This window comes from Cynocephalus volans, chromosome 4 (assembly GCF_027409185.1).
Source record: "Cynocephalus volans isolate mCynVol1 chromosome 4, mCynVol1.pri, whole genome shotgun sequence".
NCBI lineage: Eukaryota > Metazoa > Chordata > Mammalia > Dermoptera > Cynocephalidae > Cynocephalus > Cynocephalus volans.
In genome coordinates this window covers 103898050-103900143 of record NC_084463.1, presented here as the reverse complement: position 1 = coordinate 103900143, position 2094 = coordinate 103898050, and the positions used below count along the sequence as shown (strand labels likewise).

General features: G+C 37.5%; 1 protein-coding gene across 1 annotated transcript; it reads left to right on the top strand.

Moving 5' to 3' along the window:
* The first annotated feature begins 1161 nt into the window (after positions 1-1161).
* Positions 1162-2094, top strand: LOC134377115 (olfactory receptor 51A7-like). Its single transcript, XM_063095732.1, has one exon. It carries the CDS (start codon positions 1258-1260, stop codon positions 2092-2094), a length of 837 nt encoding a protein of 278 aa, XP_062951802.1. The 5' UTR covers positions 1162-1257.

The window sequence follows — 2094 nt, the reverse complement described above, 5'->3', positions numbered from 1 at the left end:
TGTATACAAGTTATTTTGTGAGCATATGTTTCTCTAGCTCTTGGGAATATTCATAGGAGTGGGACTTGGGGTCATATGGTAACTGTATGTTTACAATTTTAAGGAAGAGCCAAAATTTTTTCCAAAGCTGGTGAACCATTCTACAATTCCACCAGCAATGTAGGAGAGTTCAAATTTTCCACATCCTTGCCAACAATTGTTATTATTTGTCTTTTTTATTTTAGCCTTTCTATGTGTATGAAGTGGTTTTTATTTTAGTTTTGTCTTGCGTCTCCCTAATGATTAACAATACTGAATTTCTTTTTATGTTCATTGTAGAGTTTTAAGAGTTATTTATGTGTTCTTGGTACAAGTTCATATATATGATTTGCAAACACTTTCATTCTGTGACTTGTCTTTTCATTTTCTTGATGATATCTTTCAAATTGCAAAAGTTTTAAATTTTCATAAAGTAAAATTTATGCATTTTGCTGTTTGTGCTTTGGTGCTATATCTAAGAACCCATTGTCTAACCCAAGGTCACAAAAACTTACCTTCCGTATTTCCTTCTAACAGCTCTATTTTAGCTCTTACACTTAAGTCTATGATACATTTTGAGATCATTTGTGTGTAAGGTGTGAGGCAGGGTCTAACTTCAATATTTAGATGTGGATATCCAGTTGTCCTGGCCATTTCTTTGGTAGAATAGTTTCTTCAAGGTAAATATTATTTGATGACTACAAATGTAATTGCAGTAAATAGATGTCCTCATTTAATCCTATACTTATCCCTAATTTCAAGTTTATAATGTCACTATCTTCACAAAATATGCTACAGAAAATAGACACTGGAAAATTTGCTGCTGCCTTACTGCATGCTGAGTCGGGGAAAAGCATTTGAAATATTTATATCTTACCATTGGTGATTACCCATGGAGATTAATATTTTTTATGTATCTCTTTGTATTCTAGTTATATGGGTTCTAATATTATTTTTGTTTATATTTTATAAAATATTTTGTTTTAGTCCCAAGAATTATTGTGGGAGAATAGCTGGAATCCCAAGATTTATACCAACCAGATGACTAAAGCACACCCATTTGAGCCAATTCACTTATGTCAATGCAGGAAGCCCCTTCTGAGACCCACATACTCATTCCCTCATGTTCCTGCCACGTCAATCTTTAACACTTCTGCAGAGGAGACCTCTACCTTCTTCCTGACTGGAATCCCAGGGACAGAGCATGCTCAAAGTTGGGTCTCCATCCCCATCAGCCTCATGTACCTTGTTGCCATCCTGGGAAACTGCACCATCCTCTTTTTCATAAAAACAGAGACCTCTCTGCATGAGCCTGTGTATTACTTCCTCTCCATGCTGGCATTTTCTGACTTGGGATTATCCTTCTCCTCCCTTCCAACCATGCTGAGCATCTTCTCGTTCAATGCCACAGGAATATCTTCAGATGCCTGCTTTGCCCAAGAGTTTTTCATTCATATATTCACAGCTATGGAATCATCAGTACTTTTCATCATGTCTGTTGATCGCTTTATGGCCATCTACAACCCTTTGAGATACACTTCTGTCTTCACTACTGACAGAGTCTTTAAAATCGGCCTTGCTTTTGCTCTACTGTGTATTTTGTTTGTCCTTCCTTTCCCCTTTATTCTAAAAAGGCTGAAATTCTGTAACAAAAGGCTTTTGTCTCGCTCTTATTGCCTCCACCAGGATGTCATGAAACTGGCCTGTTCCGACAACAGGATTAATGTCATCTACAGATTTTTTGTGGCTCTTTTATCTATATTATTCTTGTTGTGCATTTCTGTGTCTTACATGTTCATCCTGAAAGTTGTTCTGGGCATCGCCTCACACAAGGGTCGCCTCAAGGTCCTCAACCCTTGCATCTCCCACCTCTGTGCTGTGCTCATCTTCTATGTGCCCATCATCACCTTGGCTGCCCTTCACCGCTTTGCCAAAAATGTTTCTCCAATTATTAGGGTCATAATAGCTGATATCTTCCTTCTAGTTCCCCCTCTAATGAATCCCATTGTGTACTCTGTAAAGAGTCAGCAGATTAGAAATCTGATCCTGGAGAAATTATGTCAGAAACAGCATTAA